We start from the raw sequence: 23,900 nt of genomic DNA, 5'->3' as shown, positions 1-23,900 counted from the left end.
TCTGTACCTTGAATGTATCATTGTCAATATGCTGATTATGATTTTGTACTATAGTTTTGCAAAATGTTACCAGTGAGAGAAACTGTCTAAAGGATTCATGGCATCTCTCTATATTATTTCTTGCACATGAATATGAATCTACAAAATAAACTTTTAGTCAAAAAATAGTGTGCCAAACAACTTAGTGTGTTACAATTTAGGGGACATTAAATTACTTACATAAGCACCAGCTAGCTACACATATGAAACTGCTAATAGGGCATAACTCGGAAGAGGAGGATTAAAAAATCGGGAGTCAAGAGGAAAGGAAAATTTCATTTTTTTAAAAGTAAACTTATTCTTTTAACTGGCAGTAAAGGAAAAGAAAATAGTTACAAAGCTCTCCTTCATTCACTTTTTCATGTAAAAATAAAATAAACATTCAAGAAGGAGAAGATTGAGTAAAAAGCCAGGTACCATGGAACAAAGAATTATGTGGTATTATTCTATGCAAAATAGCTACTTATAGATGGGAGTAGGAAAGCTCTTGTTCATTATACTGAGAGTAATTTTAGGTGTTTCTGTTATTTACACCATTGACTTGTACATATTTAGGTGTAAACACTGTACATGAAAATGCTTGTTAAAACTATTCATTGATAAGTTAATAACCCAGAACACTTATAAGAAAGACTAGAACCTTTGAGTAGCAGCTAACATTTTCAAACTTCTAAAACTCTTTGTAAGTGGATTATTTAAAAACGAATGGTGACAGTTTTGTGGTCTGATAGCTGACAACATGCCAAAATGTCAGTGACTCAACGAACAGCCCTGGGCTCCCTTCACGTCATCAGCACCAAGACATCCTATTTAAACTGCTGTTTATAATGATTTTGAGGCCCGCTTTCCAAATTGGAACAGGAAGCCGGATCAACACTAGCTTCAAGTCAATTGGAACACTCGAATTCCAGTGACAAAAGCATCTTTCCCTGCAGTTTATCGTTTTCTCTAGAATACCACTTGACACATATAAAACTTTAAGGTGTTTGTCTTTTAGTTTCACCTTCCATTAAAATATAGACACACGAACATATGGCAAATGTCACTGTTTTTGAAATTTTGTGACCTTCATTCATTATTGCAACTATAAATTCAGAGACATTTTAACGCAATTTCTCAGAGCATTGGATCACTGTGTATATTTAAACACATAAAAGAATTGCAACTTCAGTGCTTCAGAAATTCAGATTACTAACATAAACACATCCTTATTTTCCCATCAACAATAAATAACGAAATTAAGTGTTAGACTATGGACATTCAGCTCAATTCTAATCTCAGATAAATGAGGACATACATTTGCCTATCTTGAAGAATCACCTACACATGCATCAACAATCAGAAATAATGCTTTTTAAAGAAATGCAGGAGATATGAAATTACATCTAATAACTATTTGTCAAGTAAGAATAGCCAGTCCAAACAGTACTCTCTAACTATATTAGTATGGCAATTATTTATCAATGCACCTACAAAAACTTTACTTCTATTAAGACTTATGTTTAAACATAAAAGGGTTGGATTCCCTTTTTTAAGGGAAAGAACAAGAATTGGCAAAGGAATAGTGCATTTGTTCTTTTATAATTCATTCCACATTTTCCCCAAGCAGAACTTTATTTGCATTCATTTATATTTTCCAAAATGAACTCTAATTTATATGATGTTGTCAGTGTTAAAAAGATAAAGTTATGTTTAACTTTCATCTGGCTTTGACCTATTTTAACATCCTAACACACTTGTAGCCATAACCCTCCATAAAGGTTATTCTTATAGGTTGATGACGAGCGGGAGACCCAAACCTTATGATAGAGGAGTAATAGCTGCTAATGAGAATTTCAGAAGTGGAAGTCGAATTTTGATTTGAAAAAGACACTAGGTGATTCTGAGACTTTCTCCAAATTGAGAATCAACTGCTTTAGATTTGGCTTTATATATAAGTCGAAATAGGGACACAAAGAAATAGATTTAAACACACCCTCTATATGCCTATACCCTGCTTTGCCAATGTTCTTATAGTCTAATGACATCCACAGTCATTCACAGTCCATGAAGGGCTAAATGCTTAAACTGAGCCTTTTAACTGCTAATGTGATACATGGATATTGTCTCAACGCATTATCATTAAGCAAAGTACATATATCTCTTCCAAAAGCAGACAAAGATATGTAGATGTGTGATGGGTTTCTTTGTGGATTAAGGGCACAGGCTTTGTTATTAACTTTTGCATTGGCCCTGAGGGACCCAAAATATTTTTGTATTGACTCAGCATTTTTAGTCAATAAAATGATCTGGAACATAGCCTTTGCATTCCCTAACATGGCAAGGCTGCTTTCCTCTTCCTGTGCACATACATGTTACCTAAATCATCTTTGCAGATGTGTTTGAACCAGAGGTATCTGTGCTCTATCTGTCTGTGAAGGGCAATAACAAAATGTTACAACCCATTTAACAATAAATTATGCATCCTTTCTGCAAGTCTTTGCTTACATTTTATTTGCAAAATTTCACCTCCTCTATAAATTTTATTTCATAGTCTTTAGTAATTTCTGGCAACATAAGTAGATACCCAGATGGTACCTCTTTTCTCCATAAGCCAGAGATAATGTCTCAATATAAATTCCAATGCCAACTTTTTATGATTTAGATTCTAAATTTTAGAAAGCAGCAACACACACAAATATTGAGACCATACCTTGAGGTGAAAGGGATAGCAGCAAAATTTAGGTGTAAGAAAGCAACATGTGATATAATTGATTCAACAGTAACAAAATTAAGAGGATACCTGATGACACAGGCGTAAAGACCACTGTCCTGCAGTAATGTTGGCCGGAACCAAATGGAGTCCTCTTCCTTGCTCATTCTACTTCCATCAAAGGCTATTGGCTCTTCAAAGTCTCCGGGGCCAGAGCTTTTGTACCACATCAAACTGAGTCCAGCACTTTGGGCTAGGGAGTAATTGGCTCTGATATAACCATAAAAGAGTGCACATTTGATTCGAACAGGCTCTCCCACCAAAACTTGGTATTTCTTGATATCGACAGACCAATCTGTGCATCCATCAGCTGTAGTTTAAAAAGACAGAAAGAGAGAAAGAAAAAACATTAGAGAAAAATGGAAGCAATTAGTTCATTCATTCATTTATTCATTCAACAATATTTATTGAGCATCTATACTGGACAAGATTCTTCTCTAGGCACAGACTATGCAGCAATGGATAAAACTCAGAAGGGCACTGAAAAGTAATTTATCCTACTAACAAACAATGTATTCATCACTTAGTTTGCTTCTGCTGATATTTATTCTTAGTTTAAATCAGTGTCATGGTTATTGGCTTATGGCCTTCTCATTCTAAATCCACATGTTTGCCTGTTCTTTGAAAATGGATCTGGACCTGTGAAATAGTTTTCCTTTCCCAGCTGGCACTGACGCTTCGTTAGTAAAGTGTTCTGGAGAGAGAGAAAGGAAAGGGTTTGCTCCCTGGTTCCAGCATGCTTGCTTGGAAGGCTCTTGCAGTGTGCAAGGCTTTTCCAGAACGTGGCTCCTGCAGTGGGTGCTTCTCCAGGACGCAGGTCCTGCAGTACACGGTAGCAGCTTGGTAATTTTTTAGCAGATCCTCAGGTGAGACACCTTCTCATGAACAGCTTTCCCAGATACCTTAGAAGGCAAGTCCCTGTCCAATTGCAGAGGGCAGACTTCCAACCAGTTCTAGCAGTGTGCCACCTCGGTGACTTCTGCCATTCAGTAAGCCATGAATCTTCCCAGTAAGGTTTGGCTCTCACTCTGGGAGTGGGAGGATGGGAGCTTTTCTTTGGGTGCTCTCAGTTAGGGGTAATGGCAGCCATTCCTCTATTCTTTACAGTTATCTTTTGTTACAGAATGAATGTTTGTGTCCTCCTAAAATTCATATGCTGAAGGCTTAATCCTGAATGTAATGGTATTTGGAGGAGGGGCCTTTGGGAGATAATTAGGTTTATACGAGGCCATGAGGGCAGAACCCTTAGGAAGAGAGTAGTGCTCTTAAAAGAGACACCAGAGCTTGCAACCTTTCTCTTTCTCCTTCTGAGTACTTATAAAGAAGATGCCACGTGAGCACACAGCTAGAAGGTGGGCGTCTATAAGCAGGAAGGAGGGCCCTCACCAGAAACCAAATCAGCCAGCACCTTGATCTTGAATTTCTCAGCCTCCAGAACTGTAAATTTCTGTTGTATAAGCCACCAGTCTCTGGTATTTTGTTATGGCAGCCTGAGCAGACTAATACATCATTCCTTCTTACTAGCCAATCCTTCATTACTCCAATAACCTATTGCATTGAAAAAATCTTTATATAAGCTTTCCTTGTTCAAATTAGTGTATTTTTTTTCTCTCTGATTGGATCCACACTGATAAAATGAGGAATAAGTGCTGTACAGCCAAACAAGACAGAAAGAAATACAACAAAAGCGGGTCATGCTCTAGTAGTGATTCACAGCCAGAGACGCAGTTAGATGGTTACTTTGCTCTGATTTCTGGGAGCATCAGGGGAAGTGTAAAGTAGAAACCACGGTGGGAAATGGAGCTGATGGGATGGGAACTAATTGTATTTTCTGAGTTTCCTGGAAGTACCGTCTTCCAAATGGCATCTTGGCACCATTTTTATCACCTCTCCCCCCTACATACACACACACACACAGACACACACACACACACAGAACAACAGGTCACCACAGGGCAGGTACATCACCATTATTATTATCATGGAGAAGTTGTGGATTTCCTGCCTAGAGAGGGCAGTTGCTCAACCCCTAGCAACATAATCAATCTGACATAGCTCACAGTATACAAATGCTGAGCAAAAGGGCAAAAACCAAGAAAAGAGGACCTCTAACAGCAGTAGCATCTGAGTACTGCAAGCAGGGTTTAACTGACTAGAGATTAAAAAGAGGGCAACCTGAAGGATCTGAGAACAGGAAAATTCATGTAGAATTCAAAAGAAGGAAAATGATCAAAATGAAAAGGAAGATGTATATTAGAGCAAAGAACACACATAATTATGGAATTATCCAAATTTCTTATCTTAAAATATTATCTAACATCTGATGAGCACTTAATTATGTGCTGAGTTTACAAATTTTCATTCCCCTTTCACAAAAACATCCATTCAGGCTTTGGACTCATTGTTCCCTCTACATGGAACTTTTGTCACCAATCAACTGCATGGCTTCCTCCTCCCTTCCTCCATATGTCACCTCCTCCAAGAGTCCTTTTCTAACTGCCCTGCCTGCAATACCACCTCCCTATCCTAGTCGCTTGACCCAGATTGTTCTTTAATATTTTTTCACAGGACTCATTGCTATCTGACGTTGCATCATGTACCCAATTTTTGCTTGCTTTCTGTCTCCCCAACAGAATGTAAGCCCCTTGAGGTCAGGAACTTGGTCCTTCTAATTCACTTCTTTAACCTCAGTGCCTAGAACTGTGCCCGCTAACCAGCTCAACACACATTGACTGACTGACTGAATGAATTCTTGAGTAAATAAACAAAATAATGCCAAGATTTACAATTGAAGAAACTCAACACCAGCTCATATGTGGAAGTTCTGGTAGTCTCATCCAGCTACATATGACCCTAGAATTCATTCTCTCTACCACCATAGTATTCTGTTTCCTAAAAAAGGTAATTTAAATTTCACACCATTCTTTAATTTAGTTTACTTTTTCTACCAAATTTTGGTCTAAGATTCCTAATGAAGAGCCGTATTGAGGTACTGTCTAGAGTAACTGTGCTGGAAGCTTGGTGGACATCAACATCCAAGTCATTACCATCACTCCTGCCAATGACTGCCACAGAGCTGGCTCACCACACTAAATAGGATGACAGAACTGTACACAAACAGAGATGTCAAGGTTACATAATTACACGCAGTATTTATCAACACAATTTTGTACATTTGTCCCATTGCATGAAATGAATCCTAGGTGGGATTTTATTTTAAACAGTTATAGTTCTGGCAATAAGCATGAAATTACCTCGTTTTACCACGATATGAATTATAATACAATTCTAGAATTACGTTATTGTAACTGAGGCCATCTGTCACAGAGGATATCACTGCCAGTGCAAAAGGCTGGTACACCTTCAAGGTAGCAGTATAAACAGTAAGATGAAATTATTCAAACTCTCAAAAGATTTGTAAGGTAAAGCAAAATGCTTGAAGCTAAAAGCAAAAATACTTAGCCTAGAAATTTCTAAAAAGTTAGTAACAAATTAGATCAAGAGAACAGAAGGAGAGTTGTGTTTTGGGGGATAGATAGAGATATTACTACATACTTTCAAAATATGCTTACTGATAATAGTGTTGCAAGAAAACCATAAATATTACTGAAAATTAGAGTTATTTAGTATCTATTGGGAAAAAAGTTTCAAACAGCTCTGATTCACATGCCAAGGAAAAGGCAGAGGTGAAATTAAGAAATACCAGCACCTTGGATATCAGAGACACTTTATGTTAATTTTAATATGGAAATAAAATGTAGGATCTATGGCTTAGGAAGTTTTACTACCATTAGACTAAATGTATGATGTTCAAAAGTAAACTATAAATTTATTAACATGTTAATACTTTTTTGGGGAAAGATGGCAAATAATATACGGAACAATTCAAGATATCTTCAAATTATTTTGATAAACACATTTAAATAAATGAACACATATTTTTTCAATAATTAAAGCATTTTATTAAATAAGTGAGGAGTGCTATTTTTTCCCTTTGTTAACATTTCACCACATTTGCACACATTCTCACTCTGCATGTATCACAATTTTTTCCTAAACGATCTGAAAATAAATTAAAATAGAGACATAATGACATTTCACTCCTAAAATACTTCAGTATGCATCTCCTTTGAATAAAGACATTTTTCTTATATAGCTGCAAAGAATGTTTTTCTTAATCTTGTCCAGCGGGACATCTCAAATCTTAAAAGAAAATGTGATAACTTAAAACCTAACTCTTGATGACAAGAATTGCCAATGATATGTTCAGTTTTTCCTTACTTCAGTATACAAGCTCTGTTGGCTTGGAAACAGTCATTCCAAGCCAACATATTTCCATATTTCTAGACACTGTTAATTCCATTATGTAAGTTACCAGGTAACCTTTATTATTTTTAAATTATCATTGGGTAATTCTGCAGGACAATAGTATTTAATCGGTTTTTCTGTCTTTCAGAATAAAATACCCTTCTGTAAGCCTCTCTCAGAAAGTTAGCTATTGGTATTCTCTTTCCCTGATGAGAAGATTCCATGGAAATACTCTAGTTCGATGTCTCCTATACAGCACATACTCCTTCACAGTCAATGGGACTTTATAAAGCCATGAAGTTGCATTGGGGGGTGGGAGTAGGAAGCACCATATTCATTTATTTTTGTTACCACCCATAATATTGTAGGAGATTATATGAAGACGGTGATGGAATTAAGATTCAGAACTAATTCCTTTACAAGTAGTCCATATTGATGTACTATTTCATGGACAAAGGCTACATAGATTGGATAACGTAAATATATTCAAATGAGGGACTTCCCTCGCAGTCCAGTGGTTAAGACTCCCGCTTCCAATGCAGGGGCCTCGGGTTCAATTCCTGGTCGGGGAACTAAGATCTCACATGCAGCACGGTGTGGCCAAATTAAAATAAGTAAATAAATTAATTAATTAAAATGAGATTAGGGAAAGCATTGTTGATTAGGTCACTATTACTACATATATAAGAGTGCAAAATATGTCATGGTAACAAGCTTGAAAGTTTCATTCTTTACAAAAAAAGTCTAATCATAGAGCTCATATATAATGCACCCTAATATGAAAATGTAAGACTTTACCTATAAAAAGGCAAATTATACTACTCTTGAAGTATCTACTTGAGTAGGTACATTGGAATAATGATAAAATAATTAAGGCATCTGTGATAGTGTAATACAGATCCCCCCATCCTCTTTACTAAACAGATCTATCCATTCTTCAGCAACTTTGAGTATTGCCTGCTAACAGTTCACAATTGTCTCCTTCTCTTGAAAATAACCCTTGATTGACAAGAACCATCTTGGTGGGAAGTTTACATCCTCTTGGGTCTGCCTACTGCCAATAACTGACTGATGTGAGTGTAAAGAAAAAAAAAAAAAAGGCTGTTCCTTTGCCTGAAGTAGAGACAATTGTACAGTGCAGTTCGTGTTCCAGAACTCCTCTGTGTGTGGATCAGGCCGAGCTTAGAGGTTAACTGTGACCTCCTCACTCAGCTCTCTCCTCTTTCCTGCCCTGCCTTCCTCCCTCCCTCCCTCCCTTCCTTTTAAGTTTTCCCTGAAGAGCACTCCCTCTATCAATGGTGTGCATCAAAAATCCTGTCTTAGGCTCTGTTGTAGGAAACCTGATCTAACACAGATTTATATATTCATGTAGCAAGAACTACCTTCATTCCAGTTTCTGTCCTAGGGACTGGAGACATGAAAACATACAAGACATAGCCCTTGTTTTCAAGGAGCTCACAGTGTAATCCAAGAGACAGACAGAAACTGAAAGCACAATGGAAATGCAATGATAAAGAAATGCATAGGGCTAGTCAAGAATATGTTCCATGAAGAGAAAACATTTGAGATGTCTGTTAGAAGTTAGCCATTCAAAGAATTGGCAGACAGATATTTAATTTGGAGGTGAACACAAAAGCAAAGGCACAGAAATAAGAGATAGCAGAGTTTTGCAGGAACTACAAATGGCTTTGTGGTGTAGAAACAACAAGTTTAGAGCAGGAAATAGCAAGAGATGGAGGGAAAGAAGTGGGCAAAGACAGACTGTGGAGGTATTTTTATAAGATGTAAAAAATGTTTGGCTTCTTTGTGAAAGCGATGGGGAAATATCACAGACTTTCAGTCAGGGAGATGATGGAGACAGTCTAATATTTTCAGATATGCTATGCTGACTGAAATTTTAGGTAGACATATAAGGTAGAAGGCTTTAGCCAGGAAAGTGATGTTACTGAAGGTCTGAAGTTGGGCAGTGGTAGTAGAGAAGGAGAAACGGGGAAGATTTAGGAGGTAAAATTGGCAGGAGTAGGTGAACGACTGAATACAAGCATCAAGGAAGAGGAATGATGTTAGTTTACTCTGCAAGTCATATCTTTTGTCACAGACTGAAATATCTTTCACATTCAACAAGAAAATCAACCATTCATGTCAAGGGGTGGGCTCTGTGAAAAGTTTTTCTAATTTCTTCATTTAAAATCTTTAGGCAATGAAAATGTAATGAATTTTTTTAACTTTTTATTTTATATTGGAGTACAGTTGATTAACAATGTTGTGATAGTTTCAGGTGCACTGCAAAGGGACTCAGCCATACATATACATGTATCCATTCTCCCCCAAGCTCACCTCACATCCAGGCTGCCACATAACATTGAGCAGAGTTCCCTGTGCTATACAGTAGGTCCCTGTTGGTTATCCATTTTAAATACAGCAGTGTGTACATGTAATGAATTTTTAAAATGACTCACAGATAGACCTGAATGTGTGCATATATATATATATATATATATATATATACTCATATTCATATTTTTTTAAAACTTGCAATGATCAAAAATAAATATCTGGCATTTTGCTATCATTTGTCTCTACCCCTAGTGTGCTTGGAAAAGCCAAACTTGAGACATGACCGTGGCTAGGGAGCGTAGGCCATGCACATCAGCTATCATAGACATGGAACAAAAAGGCTGAGGCTAGATTTCAATGAGGTGAATTCTGCTCTTTGTCTGCACTAGCTGCTACTCTTTCCACATATGAACTTCATAAATGAAAATTGGCGATGCTGGAATCCTTCCAAGGAGGAAACAGAGGTGCCCCCAAATTATCAGCAGCAATGATTACAGCAAAATATGACATAAGTTAATGTTTATAGTATATGTTGGTTCACACAACACTTTGTCTTCATCTCTACTTTCTGGATTATGTTTATCTGATGTGGAATATTGCCAGATTCTTGCCTTTAAAGATATATACAATGTGACAATCCTGGAAGAGCTCTTTCAAATATTTTGGAGAGATCTGTGTGGGTGGTAAGAACTGAGGTTAACTCAAGAGACTCTGCCAATTATCAGGAATCCAGTTTCTAGAATACCCTTTATCTGACAAAGCCTGGAAGTTATCATCTGCCATGTACTCAATGTAGGTCATCTCCAGGTGGGTGCAGGCCTTGCTCAGGTGTTATCAAATTTCTTCTAAGATATGGTTCCCTCTTTATCAGGAGACAGGTGATGCCAAGGCAAATAGGATCCTGGTAGTATAGTTACCCCTCCATCATACCTTAGACTCCACATTCTAGCAGGTATCCTAGATACTAATACACAAAACCCCATGCATTACATAACACACACTTGGTAAGGATTTATTCTTAAAAGTGTTTGTATTCTTATGATAAAAAAAGGGGGGACTTCCCTGGTGGCGCAGTGGTTAAGAATCCGCCCACCAATGCAGGGGACACGGGTTCGATCCCTGGTCTGGGAAGATCCCACATGCTGTGGAGGAACTAAGCCTGCGCGCCACAACTACTGAGCCTGCGCTCTAGAGCCCAAGAGCCACAACTACTGAGCCTGCGTGTGGCAACTACTGAAGCCCGCACGCCTAGAGCCCGTGCTCCGTGACAAGAGAAGCCACCGCAATGAGAAGCCCACGCACCGCAACGAAGAGTAGCCCCTGCTCGCCACCACTAGAGAAAGCCCACGTGCAGCAACAAAGACCCAACGCAGCCAAAAATAAAAAAATAAAATAAAATAAAGGAAACAACAGGAGTAGTAGTTTCATAGTTTCATAACCTATCCTTTTGTTTAGTTTCTTTTCTCAGTTGAGATCATAATTCTATAAAAAGTTACATCATGACGTTTTACTGAACATTTTATAATAACTACATAACAGTCCATAATAGTGTTACATATAATTTACTTAGCCCTTCTGCTGTTAGCCTACCTTAAGTTTTTCCCCTAGATTTGACTGTTCTAAATAATTATGATAAAATAACTTTATATACAATGTTCCACAATCATCCCCTCAAAAAAAAGTGTAATTTCCTCAGGAAATAATTCCAGAAGTAAAATTCCTGGATCAAATAATACATTTTTAAAGGCTTTATACAAAATTTTAAAGAGATTTTCAAAAACTGTCTCATAACCTCCTTTCACAATAGCCACCTAAATAAGTGCACTTTTTACTTCATGTGCTAAGATTGTATTAACTCTTATGCACTATTTCTTAAACTGAGCACCAAGTATAGTTTGCAAACTTTGGTGTCTTAAATTACAAAAATATAGCGTCATCAGAAACATCACTCATGGAAGTCCTAACGACGGCAATCAGAGAAGACAAAGAAATAAAAGGAATACAAATTGGAAAAGAAGAAGTAAAACTGTCACTGTTTGCAGATGACATGATACTAAACATGGAGAATCCTAAAGATGCTACCAGAAAACTACTAGAGCTAATCAATGAATTTGGTAATGTTGCAGGATACAAAATTAATGCACAGAAATTGCTTGCATTCCTATACACTAACAACAAAAGATCAGAAAGAGAAATTAAAGAAACAATCCCATTCACCATTACAACAAAAAGAATAAAATACCTAGGAATAAACCTACCTAAGGAGGTGAAAGACCTGTACCCAGAAAACTATAAGACACTGATGAAAGATGGAGAGATACACCATGTTCTTGGATTGGAAGACTCAATATTGTGAAAATGTCTATACTACCCAAAGCAATCTACAGATTCAATGCAATCCCTATCAAATTACCAATGGCATTTTTTTTTACAGAACTAGAACAAAAAAAAATCTTAAAATTTTTATGAAGACACAAAAGACCCTGAAGAGCCAAAGCAATCTTGAGGGAAAAAAACGGAGCTGGAGGAATCAGACTCCCTGACTTCAGACTATACTACAAAGCTACAGTAATCAAGACAGGATGGGACTGGCACAAAAACAGAAATATAGATCAATGGAACAGGATAGAAAGCCCAGAGATAAACCCACGCACCTATGGTCAACTAATCTACAACAAAGGAGGCAAGGATATAAAATGGAGAAAAGACAGTCTCTTCAATAAGTGGTGCTGGGAAAACTGGACAGCTACATGTAAAAGAATGAAATTAGAACATTCCTTAACACCATACACAAAAATAAACTCAAAATGGATTAAAGACCTAAATGTAAGACCGGACACTATAAAACTCTTAGAGGAAAACATAAGAAGAACACTCTTTGACATAAATCACAGCAAGATCTTTTTTGACCCAACTCCTAGAATAATGGAAATAAAAACAAAAATAAACAAATGGGATCTAATGAAACTTAAAAGCTTCTGCACAGCAAAGGAAACCATAAAAAAGACGAAAAGACAACCCACAGAATGGGAGAAAATATGTGCAAACAAAGAAATGGGCAAAGGATTAATCTCCAAAATATATAAACAGCTCATGCAGCTCAACATCAAAAAAACAAACAGCCCAATCAAAAAATGGGCAGAAGACTTAAATAGACATTTCTCCAAAGAAGACATACAGATGGCCAAGAGGCACATGAAAAGCTGATCAACATCACTAATTATTAGAGAAATCGAAACTACAGTGAGGTATCACCTCACACCGGTTAGAATGGGCATCATCAGAAAATCTACAATCAAAAAATGCTGGAGACGGTGTGGAGAAAAGGGAACCCTCTTGCCCTGTTGGTGGGAATGTAAATTGATACAGCCACTATGGAAAACAGTATGGAGGTTCCTTAAAAAACTAAAAACAGAATTACCATATGATCCAGCAATCCCACTACTGGGCATATGCCCTGAGAAAACCATAATTCAAAAAGACACATGCACCCCAATGTTCATTGCAGCACTATTTACAATAGCCAGGTCATGGAAGCAACCTAAATGCCCATCGACAGACGAATGGATAAAGAAGATGTGGTACATATATATACAATGGAATATTACTCAGCCATAAAAAGGAACGAAATTGGGTCATTTGTAGAGACATGGATGGACCTAGAGACTGTCATACAGAGTGGAGTAAGTCAGAAAGAGAAAAACAAATATCGTATATTAATGCATATATGTGGAACCTAGAAAAATGGTACAGATGAACCGGTTTGCAGGGCAGAAATAGAGACACAGATGTAGAGAACAAACATATGGACACCAAGGGGGGAAAGCGGGCGGCTGGTGGTGGTGGGGATGAATTGGGAGATTGGAATTGACATATATAAACTAATATGTATAAAATAGATAACTAATAAGAACCTGCTGTATAAAAAAATAAATAAAATAAAAGTTTAAAAAATAAAATCCACAATAGTATCCAAATACCATATTTATTTTAATAAAAATAAAAGAAACATCACTTATCTGATAACTGAATGGCAATGGTGTCATAGCCATTATGTATCAACTCTGAACCTCTGACTGAATTCATCACACACAGTTTGCTCTATTTCAAGCTATTTTATTCACTATTATAATTGGACCCATTCACTTCTGTATACATCGTCAATGAAAGATTTGGTTAATTTCACTTTTGTATCTCTACAAAACCCTCTAGTTGGGCCACGAAACGGATAAGGGTATGTGCATACAGATAGGTCAAAAAGTGTTGCCAGCTTCAGGCATTTTATACCTTTGGGACACTTGTTGGACACTGGATTAAATATCAACATGATGAGCAACAAACCAAACAGAGATCAAATTTAATCTGTTTCCCGTTTTAGAGGCACCTCACAGGAAAGACCTGTTGGATGGCAGGACACCCACCCTGCAAACTGATCCTTAAGAGAGTAACAAGGTTTAAAGTGCATATTTACTTTCATTTTGTTTTAGAGCATATAGCAGAATAAAATTCTATTTCTTAAGCTTACAAGTAATAAAAGTCTTTAAATTTTAGAGCAATTCCAAGTGGGCTATTGTTTGCAGCAATGAAGACACAAAACTACATATAACACAAGGCAGAATGGAGAGATTCCATGAGTAAAGACAGCATTGCTGAGGAAACACAGAGCAAGAAGTTTTGTTCTATCTCAACCCAGAACTATTTTCTACTTTTCAAGTAAACTAATGGAGGAGAAATATATAACTGGGAAGAGCAAAAAGAATATAAGAAAGAGATGGAATTTCAACCGTATCTCAATTCAAAACTTGGTAATTGTGAAGAGAACATTCCAAGTCCACGGGATATCCCAGTTAGATAGTACAGTAAAGGGTAATGTTGTAAAACAGTGGGATGGGGTGAGGAGAAAAGCATAACCAGGTAAAAATGAGATCAGAAAAGTGGGATGGACAAGACACCAGGCCAAGAAAATTGAACTCAGCCCCGTAGTTTACCAATTTTAGTGTGCATCAGCATCATCTGGAGGAGCTGTCAAAAGACAGATTATTTCGCTTCACCATCAGAGCTTCCGATTCAGGTGTTGGTTGGCACCTAAGAATTTGCATTTCTAAAAAGCCCCGGGGTGACACTTTTGAGAACCACTGCTCTAGTCAATGGAGCAAGTGGAAAAAGTTCGTCAAAGAAGTGGTATTTGATCTACATTTTAGGAAGATCACTCTAGTGGCAATACCAAGGCTGGATTGGAAGGAGACAGCCAGGAACAGGGAGATCACTTAGAAAGCTCTTAAAATAGTAGAGATGAAGTAAGAAGTGGGGGAGATTGTAGAGGTAGAATCGACAGGATGGGGAGACTGATCAGACAGGACAGATGGAGGAAAGGAGTAGTCAAGGATGACGCTGAGGTTTCAATCCAGGATTCCTGAGAGGATTGTGACATCATTAAAGGAAATAAGGAGCAGAAGCAGGTCGAGGTGGCAGATGACAAGTGTGGCTGGGGTAGAAGACCCATTTGTTATCCTATAGCACGTTTTCTGCATTTATCACAGGTGTTTATACAGCAGAACGTATTGCTTGCCTTGTCTAGTCTGTGCAACGAAAGCACTGCTGTGTATCTTCTTCATATTGTGAGTTCTGCGGGGCATTAGAGTCCCCTAGAGTTAGAGAAAGATTCAAGGGAAATGGGAATGAAGTCTGCTGTGTATTTTAATATGCATTTGTTTTCATATGAATAATATCACAGAGATTAATTGTCTATTTGATTAACTTCTTGCAGAGATTGTGGGTGAAAATTAAACACACACAGTTTGTGTATTGCTCCTTCAAGTGAATTTCTAAGTGAGAATTTTAAAAAAGGTTAGAGCCATTTTTTTTTAACTGATGCTGAGTCTATTTTTATCACCGTAGAAGTCTCATGAAAATACATAATATGCTATATACATATTAGCTTTACACACAACTATTTGGGTATTCATCTGCATTTACACATGCAATCATATATCTATTATGATGGGAATCTACTGACATACTGTATTTTGTTCAGGGTATTATAAGCAAGTATCTATGTACCTCCTGCGTGATCTTTGTTTCTCATTTTTGTCATGTGTGTAAAAACAACAGTTCCATTTTATTTGGGTAGAACTCCTTCATTTACATAGTATTTTCATAAACACTATCAGACTGCAGCAAGAAAAAAAGTGGTAATAAATTCAGAAAAGAATCATGGGGAATTTTTTGTATTTTTTCATGTGTACTTAAAGAGCCAGGAACAGAAAAAAAATCAAGTGTAGAACGTTTCCTTGAACCTTAAACTCTGCTTTCCAGAGGTTTTGTTGACACGCTCTCAGGTATTCTTTAAATAATCAAAGCAAGGAGAAATCCATGTTTAGACAGTAGACAATTACATTGATTCAGATTTTGTCATTTTTGGCTTTGTTTTCCCCTGTCTTCGAGAGTGCAGCCTCTGGGTATGGGCTGATAAATTTGAGATGATGCACTTATGTGAAAAACTGTACTGGACAGTAGTTAATATGGACATCCACTAAATTCAAAGCAAATTTAAACAGTTTCAGTGTTACTCAGCAATTAAAAGATCCAAGTGCTGGCTTAAGTGAGATTATCTTCATAGTCTCTTTATTAATACTGATTAAACTCAAAACTAGAGGAATCTTCTGGCCTAGCAGATGCTACTTCATGATAATGTTTATCACAGTTAGTTATTATTATTTACATAAAAGTTTAAATTCTCAAGGAATGGCAGTTTGCTTTTTATTTGGTTAACTAGTAAATACTTTTAAAGAGGAACATGTAGCATATAACTTTTCATGGTTCATCCAGCTCGATATCCCTTCTTCGGCTGCGGTACCAAAAAGCCGTAGCTAGGTTCCTTCATGTACCTCTCAAAGGTTAAAAACCTAGACCCTTAGCAGTCACACCATTGAGCCTTTCCTTTAATATGCTTCAAAGAGAAAATATCTGAATTTTGGGGAGAAGGAATGGTTCAACCGTATTTAGTGTGAGCCACCTGTGGAGGGAGGCGTTCATTGATTCATTCTTTATTGCAACAAATATTTATGTAGAAACTGTTATCTTAGGCACTGCTGGGGCTGGAATAAAGCATTTGGTAATCTTACTGCATATCACATTAAGCAGGGTTCCCTTCCTTTGTTCTAAACTTGTAGCTTATATTGTTCCCACTGTATTGTCATAGGCAAGATGGGACATTTGTCTCAAACCTTACTTTATTTTTTCAATCTAGTATTCATGGATATTTTCAAAGCTAAACAAGGCACTGTTGTGGGTCCCTTGTAGTGATCATTCATTAACGTGTTTTTAAAAATATTTTTTATTTTATTGTTCCCTAGTTTTCAAAGGCAAGTTCTTGTCTTTGTATTTGACAGCAAGGGTCACACTGGCCTATACAAAGACCCACTTGGGTACCATGCAATTATGAGAAATAAATATGTACTGTGAAATGTATCAAGCCTGTGCATTCTCTTTCTTTATTTGCATTACTGTACCATGAAAGCGTCAATCACATTATTCTTTTATTCTATAAATTGGAAAATACTGAATAATTCAACAGCTCTGAAATTTCAGAACTTCATTCAATGGAGGAGCCATAGTCCCTGATCTCTATTTTAATATGCTGCCAGTTATTGCAAGTCATAATAGTACAATACAGGGCCCGGGATGAATATCACTCACTCAGCTGTTTCCTTGAATGGCTTCGGGGTATGAAGTAAACTATATTACATCACTGTCCTCATAATGAGATCGTTCTGCTGGATAAACAAGCTCCCTGCAGGCCCTACCTGCTGATAGGACCCAGTGAACCAAATATTTAACACTTCACAGAGGCTCCTCCCTGCCATTCTTCAATATTGCATGCATCATTTTCAAGAGTAAATTTGATGCAAAGAAGTAGAAAATTGAGCTACTGACTCCTGGGTCCATTGCTACAACCTGGCTTAGTAACAAAGCTTCGATTCAATTTCTGGGTCCTGTGAGATAATAAAAGTTTCAAAGTTCCCAATAAGATTGTTGAAATCTAAATTCTTGTTCTATCTGACCAGTTTACATATGGCATTCAGTGAAACCAGTCCGCCCAAGGAAACCACTGAAACAAAGCATGGAGTTAATGCAGTGTTAGTTCATTTGCTTGAAACAGTCACTGAAAAAACTGACTCATGCAGAAAATGGAAACTTTTTATTCCAGTGTTTAAAAGATGACACCGTTGCCTCAAAAACACATCTTCTACCATTAGAACGATGGCTCATGCATGAGAAAAACAACACAGCTTAGAAATAATACTTTGAGAGTTTTCACATGCGAGGATGTTAGAACACCAAGTTTGGCTGAGTTGTGTGTGTGTGCAGTGTGTGTGTGTTGCTTTCCCCCCTAAGTTCAGTGTTACAATTTTAATAAACTTACTGTCTCATAGTTTCCTTTCATAAACTGCACAACAGAATGATGCAAAGGCATGTCCTTTTAGTCAGTAAGTCATGTACATCACTCTCATAATGGAAGTACAATGCTGTAAGTTCTTTAACACAATCATGAAAAGAGCACTATGAGAGTGTTAGCTTTTTCTAGAGGAGTCAGAAAAGGACTTCATGGGGGCATGTAATAGACGGGGCTTTGAGATTCATCATAAATTCAATGATGGCAACTCTAAGAAGTGAAAAAAGGCAGGCTAACAATGTGAGTAGTGAAATAGTGGGGTTATTTGAAAAGAAGTTTGGTTTGCTTACACTACAGAGTTTGTAGTCCTAGGACAGGCAGTGATGGAGGAAGTGGTTGAAGAGGAAGGGCAATTTCTTTATTTATCTATCCTCATGCCCAGACCAGCCATGACCAATTAGTGCAAAGATGACCTTTTAATCAAGGGCTGTCAATTCCTAGGCAGGCAAATAACCCATGTCTTGGTTTCTTCAGAAAAAAATGAACTGGTCCAATCAAATTCCTTCTCTCTGAATAGAAACAAAGGGCTTAAGACAGATTTAGGCCAGAGAAGCTGTGATGATCACATGTAATTCAAAGTTAAAACAGAAAAGCAACTATGAATAAATAGAGAAAGCTAGTCCTAGAAGGTAAGAGTGGCGACAATGCACAAAAAGAAGCTTAGAAAAAGCAGAGAGACAAAGAGACCCATTAAGGAAAGGACCAGAGACCAAACAAAGTCCCTGGAACTTAATTCTTGACTTCTTTTTAGTTCTGAACCTAAATCCCACACACCTTTATAATAAAAGGCTTTTTGAAATAATTTGAAAGGGTTTTGAACTTTGCACCTAAAGAGTCTCATTAAAATATTTTCATAATTGGAACAGTACTACAAGAAGCAGGATTTCATTTTCTGCCTTGTCCATTAATATAATATAATATGAATTGTTCTTTAAATATTATTTGTAAAGGTTATTGCTAGTGGCTGCATATATATTCATTCCATAAATGTATATTATTAGATATTTAATTTGTTTTAATTTTCATTTTAATATACAGCACTGTGATCAATATCATTTTATATACATTTTGTTTGAATTTCTGATTTTGCATTCAGATTGAATATCTAAATCAAGATTACTGGGTCAAAAAATATCATGTTTTGCCAAATTGCTTCTGTAGAGTTTGTGTCAATTTATATTCCTGTATGCAGTGCATGAGAGTATCCATTCCACACCTTCCTAGCTATGTGTACTTATTTCTGTATCACTGCATTCTCCCACATTCAGTGCCCATTCTATTCTTTCCATACCTGCTTATAAATCCACAATCAGTGGTGATCCTGAGGAAGTTTTCTCCACTGTATGTATCTTTGTACATTTTTCCTTCAACTTCCAGGTATACAGTGATGACTCTGAATTTACATATCTATCTGTGCTCCTCTTTGGTGACCTTCAAAACTGTCATCCACTTATTAAATTTGGTAAGCCCTAAATGCAATGAGTTTTTATTACGGCAGTTGCTGATGGGAGGAGAGCTTGATTATTTCTGTATTATCTTACCTTATGTGCGCCACCTCAACCTGACAGGTCATAAGTGGCGAACTCTTCTAATACAATTAACCTTTATTGCTAATGAAAACATTTTGATATCTACCATGTTTCATTAGTACACACTGATAAACAATTTTAAATCTTTACAGTTACCCATTGACACAAGAATAAAAAATTTTAAAAGGATCCCACATTTCCCTTTTCCTGAGAATTTTCATATAATGGATAAAACTAAAATCTAACAAAAAGTCTAATGTTAAAAAAGAAATCAATTCTAGGACTTCCCTGGTGGCGCAGTGGTTAAGAATCCACCTGCCAATGGAGGGGACACGGGTTCAATCCCTGGTTTGGAAAGATGCTGCGGAGCCACTAAGCCTGTGCACCACAACTACTGAGACTGAGCGCTAGCGCCTGCGAGCCAAAACTACTGAGCCCTCACACCATAACTACTGAAGCCTGCGCACCTAGAGCCCGTGCTCCGCAACAAGAGAAGCCACCACAATGAGAAGCCCGCGCACTGCAACAAAGAGTAGCCCCTGCTCGCTGCAACAAAGAGTAGCCCCTGCTCGCTGCAACTAGAGAAAGCCCGCATGCAGCAACGAAGACCCAATGCAGCCAAAAATAAATAAATAAATAAATATTTAAAAAACTCAATTCTATTTCAAGAAAGGTAAATTAAAATCGCTCTCCAAAAAAATTTTTAGACATTCATTCACAGAAAGAGAGACAAGATGAAAAGGCAGAGGGCTATGTACCAGATGAAGGAACAAGATAAAACTCCAGAAAAACAACTAACTAAATGAAGTGGAGATAGGCAACCTTCCAGAAAAAGAATTCAGAAAAATGATAGTGAAGATGATCCAGGACATCAGAAAAAGAATGGAGGTAAAGACCGAGAAGATGCAAGAAAGTTTAAAAAAGACCTAGAAGAATTAAAGAACAAACAAACAGAGATGACCAATACAATAACCGAAATGAAAATTACACTAGAAGGAATCAATAGCAGAAAACTGAGGCAGAACAGATAAGTGACCTGCAAGACAGAATGGTGGAATTCACTGCTGCGGAACAGAATAAAGAAAAAAGAATGAAAAGAAATGAAGACAGCCTAAGAGACCTCTGGGACAACATGAAACACAACAACATTCACATTACAGGGGTCCCAGAAGGAGAAGAGAGAGAGAAAGGACTGGAGAAAATATTTGAAGAGATCATAGTTGAAAACTTCCCTAACATGGGAAAGGAAACAAACACCCAAGTCCACGAAGCACAGAGAGTCCCATACAGGATAAACCCAAGGAGAAACACGCCGAGACACACAGTAATCAAATTGGCAAAAATTAAAGACAAAGAAAAATTATTGAAAGCAGCAAGGGAAAAACGACAAATAACATACAAGGGAACTCCCATAAGATTAACAGCTGATTTCTCAGCAGAAACTCTACAAGCCAGAAGGGAGTGGCATGATATACTTAAAGTGATGAAAGGGAAAAACCTACAACCAAGATTACTCTACCTGGCAAGGATCTCATTCAGATTCGATGGAGAAATCAAAAGCTTTACAGACAAGCAAAAGCTAAGAGAATTCAGCACCACCAAACCAGCTCTAAAACAAATGCTATAGGAACTTCTCTAAGTGGGAAACACAAGAGAAGAAAAAGACCTACAAAAACAAACCCAAAACAATTAAGAAAATGGTCATAGGAACATACATATCAATAATTACCTTAAACGTGAATTGATTAAGTGCTCCAACCAAAAGACACAGGCTTGCTGAATGGATACAAAAACAAGACTCATCTATATGCTGTCTACAAGAGACCCACTTCAGATCTAGGGACACATACAGACTGTAAGTGAGGGGATGGAAAAAGATATTCCATGCAAATGGAAATCAAAAGAAAGCTGGAGTAGCAATACTCATATCAGATAAAATAGACTTTAAAATAAAGAATGTTACAAGAGACAAGGAAGGACACTACATAATGATCAAGGGATCAATCCAAGAAGAAGATATAACAATTATAAATATATATGCACCCAACATAGGAGCACCTGAATACATAAGGCAACTGCTAACAGCTATAAAAGAGGAAATCGACAGTAACACAATAATAGTGGGGGACTTTAACACCTCACTTACACCAATGGACAGATCATCCAAAATGAAAATAAATAAGGAAACACAAGCTTTAAATGACACAATAGACCAGCTAGATTTAATTGATATTTATAGGACATTCCATCCAAAAACAGCAGATTACACTATCTTCTCAAGTAAGCATGGAACATTCTCCAGGATACATCACATCTTGGGTCACAAATCAAGCCTCAGTAAATTTAAGAAAATTGAAATCATATCAAGCATCTTTTCTGACCACAACGATATGAGATTAGAAATGAATTACAGGGAAAAAAACATAAAAAACACAAACACATGGAGGCTAAACAATACGTTACTAAATAACCAGGAGATCACTGAAGAAATCAAAGAGGAAATCAAAAAATACCTAGAGACAAATGACAATGAAAACATGATGATCCAAAACCTATGGGACACAGCAAAAGCAGTTCTAAGAGGGAAGTTTATAGCTATACCAGCCTAGCTCAAGAAACAAGAAAAATCTCAAATAAACAATCCAACCTTACACCTAAAGGAACTAGAGAAAGAAGAACACACAAAACCCAAAGTTAGCAGAAGGAAAGAAAACATAAAGATCAGAGCAGAAATAAATGAAATAGAAACAAAGAAAACAATAGCAAAGTTCAATAAAACTAAAAGCTGGTTCTTTCAGAAGATAAACAAAATTGATAAACCATTAGCCAGACTCATCAAGAAAAAGAGGGAGAGGACTCAAATCAATAAAATCAGAAATGAAAAAGGAGAAGTTACAACAGACACCGCAGAAATACAAAGCATCCTAAGAGACTACTACAAGCAACTCTATGCCAATAAAATGGACAACCTGGAAGAAATGGACAAATTCTTAGAAAGGTATAACCTTCTAAGACTGAACCAGGAAGAAATAGAAAATATGAATAGACCAATCACAAGTAATGAAATTGAAACTGTGATTGAAAATCTTCCAACAAACAAAAGTCCAGGACCAGATGGCTTCACAGGTGAGTTCTATCAGACATTTAGAGAAGAGCTAACACCCATCCTTCTCAAACTCTTCCAAAAAATTGCAGAGGAAGGAACACCGCCAAACTCATTCTATGAGGCCACCATCACCTTGATACCAAAACCAGACAAAGATACTACAAAAAAAGAAAATTACAGACCAATATCACTGATGAGTACAGATGCAAAAATCCTCAACAAAATACTAGCAAACAGAATTCAACAACACATTAAAAGGATCATACACCACGATCAAGTGGGATTTATCCCAGGGATGCAAGGATTCTTCAATGTACTCAAATCAATCAATGTGATACACCATAATAACAAATTGAAGAATAAAAACCATATGATCATCTCAGTAGATGCAGAAAAAGCTTTTGACAAAATTCAACACCCATTTATGATAAAAACTCTCCAGAAAGTGGGCATAGAGGGAACCTACCTCAACATAATAAAGGCCATATATGACAAACCCACAGCAAACATCATACTCAATGGTGAAAAATTGAAAGCATTTCCTCTAAGATCAGGAACGAGACAAGGATGTCCACTCTCACCACTATTATTCAACATAGTTTTGGAATTCCTAGCCATGGCAATCAGAGAAGAAAAAGAAATAAAAGGAACACAAACTGGAAAAGAAGAAGTAAAACTGTCACTGTTTGCAGATGACATGATACTATACATAGAGAATCCTAAAGATGCCACCAGAAAACTACCAGAGCTAATCAATGAATTTGGTAAAGTTGCAGAATACTAAATTAATGCACAGAAATCTCTTGCATTCCTATACACTAATGATGAAAAATCTGAAAGAGAAATGAAGGAAACACTCCCACTTACCATTGCAACAAAAAGAATAAAATACCTAGGAATAAACCTACCTAGGGAGACAAAAGACCTGTATGCAGAAAACTATAAGACACTGATGAAAGAAATTAAAGATGATACCAACAGATGGAGAGATATACCATGTTCTTGGATTGGAAGTATCAACATTGTGAAGATGACTATATGACCCAAAGCAATCTACAGATTCAATGCAATCCCTATCAAATTACCAATGGCATTTTTTTACAGAACTGGAACAAAAAATCTTAAAATTTGTATGGAGACACAAAAGACCCCGAATAGCCAAAGCAATCTTGAGGGAAAAAAACGGAGCTGGAGGAATCAGACTCCCTAACTTCAGACTATACTAGAAAGCTACAGTAATCAAGACAATATGGTACTGGCACAAAAACAGAAACATAGATCAATGGAACAAGATAGAAAGCCCAGAGATAAATCCATGCACCTATGGTCAACTAATCTATGACAAAGGAGGCAAGGATATACAATGGAGAAAAG

At 37.0% G+C, this 23,900-nt stretch overlaps 1 protein-coding gene across 1 annotated transcript in view; it reads right to left on the bottom strand.

Annotated features, from left to right (window-relative positions):
• IL1RAPL1 (interleukin 1 receptor accessory protein like 1) overlaps nucleotides 1-23,900 on the bottom strand; it is a 1,287,591-nt gene that overhangs the window by 636,499 nt on the left and 627,192 nt on the right. Inside the window, exon 3 of the mRNA XM_036840523.1 lies at nucleotides 2,822-3,101. Coding sequence (XP_036696418.1) covers nucleotides 2,822-3,101 — 280 coding nt within the window. The remainder of the gene's footprint in view (nucleotides 1-2,821; nucleotides 3,102-23,900) is intronic.

Source organism: Balaenoptera musculus, chromosome X, assembly GCF_009873245.2.
Source record: "Balaenoptera musculus isolate JJ_BM4_2016_0621 chromosome X, mBalMus1.pri.v3, whole genome shotgun sequence".
NCBI classification, from domain to species: domain Eukaryota; kingdom Metazoa; phylum Chordata; class Mammalia; order Artiodactyla; family Balaenopteridae; genus Balaenoptera; species Balaenoptera musculus.
The sequence above is the reverse complement of the archived record's forward strand: the minus strand, read 5'-3'. Positions and strand labels throughout refer to the sequence as shown.